Below are 809 nucleotides of genomic sequence, written 5' to 3' on the forward strand. Positions count from 1 at the left end.
CACACCCCCCCCCCCCCCCCCCCCCCCCGCACACTAATTGCGCAAAGTAACTATAATCTGTAGAAATATAAACTGAAGAATGATTAGCTAGGCATTCGAGTCAACATCAAAAAAAACTCACTTACAGTGGATTGACAATAGGGAATAGAAACATCAGAATAGTATTTAAACAAAAGGGGAGAAGCAGACACACAAAACGATCCTGATCGTCGTAAGACATCGCCTGGACTCCAGTGTTTTGGTCCAAAGCTTTCTTGAAGTGCGTCCCAGCCGACAAGCCTGGGCCGCCCCTAAGGAAGGGCTGGCGATGCTGCTGCCCGCAGCCAGAGAAAGGCAGGACCGAGAGGATGCCGGGCTGCCTTCACCCACCCACTGCCTCGATCGGGAGGGAGCGGTGGCAAACGATTCTCTGCACCCACTGGGAAGGCAGCGGCGAGGGGTGCGAAGGACAACGCGAGCTCGGCGACTTTTGCAACGCAAAGACACAGTTGTTTGGATTTCTTCCACCTCCCAGGAAATGAAGGATGCCGTCATCATTCCTTTTAAATAACATTTTGGGCAAATACCTCGAAAAACAAACCGGGGGGTAGTCTATCCGGGATTTAAGATATGTACCTCCACAGCTTTATTAATATAACCAGTTTATTACATAGAGCTTTGCTCACTCCACAGAGAAAACACATCCGGAGGGAGCGACCACCCACCATTTTCCGTCCAGGACGGAGACGACGACCATCAGCCGGGAGGCCCCCACCCCTCCCGCTCCTCTCGTTTACCTTCCAGGATGGAGACGACGGACACCCGCCCGT

General features: G+C 52.5%; 1 protein-coding gene across 1 annotated transcript in view; it reads right to left on the minus strand.

The window, feature by feature from the left end:
* Positions 1–736, minus strand: part of CEP120 (centrosomal protein 120kDa) — a 37296-nt gene extending 36560 nt beyond the window's left edge. Inside the window, exon 1 of the mRNA XM_009893825.1 lies at positions 714–736. Within this exon, the coding sequence (XP_009892127.1) occupies positions 714–736 (23 nt within the window). The remainder of the gene's footprint in view (positions 1–713) is intronic.
* Between the last annotated feature and the right edge of the window lie 73 nt (positions 737–809).

The sequence above is a fragment of the Charadrius vociferus genome, unplaced genomic scaffold (genome assembly GCF_000708025.1).
Source record: "Charadrius vociferus isolate BGI_N301 unplaced genomic scaffold, ASM70802v2 scaffold158, whole genome shotgun sequence".
Classification (NCBI taxonomy): domain Eukaryota; kingdom Metazoa; phylum Chordata; class Aves; order Charadriiformes; family Charadriidae; genus Charadrius; species Charadrius vociferus.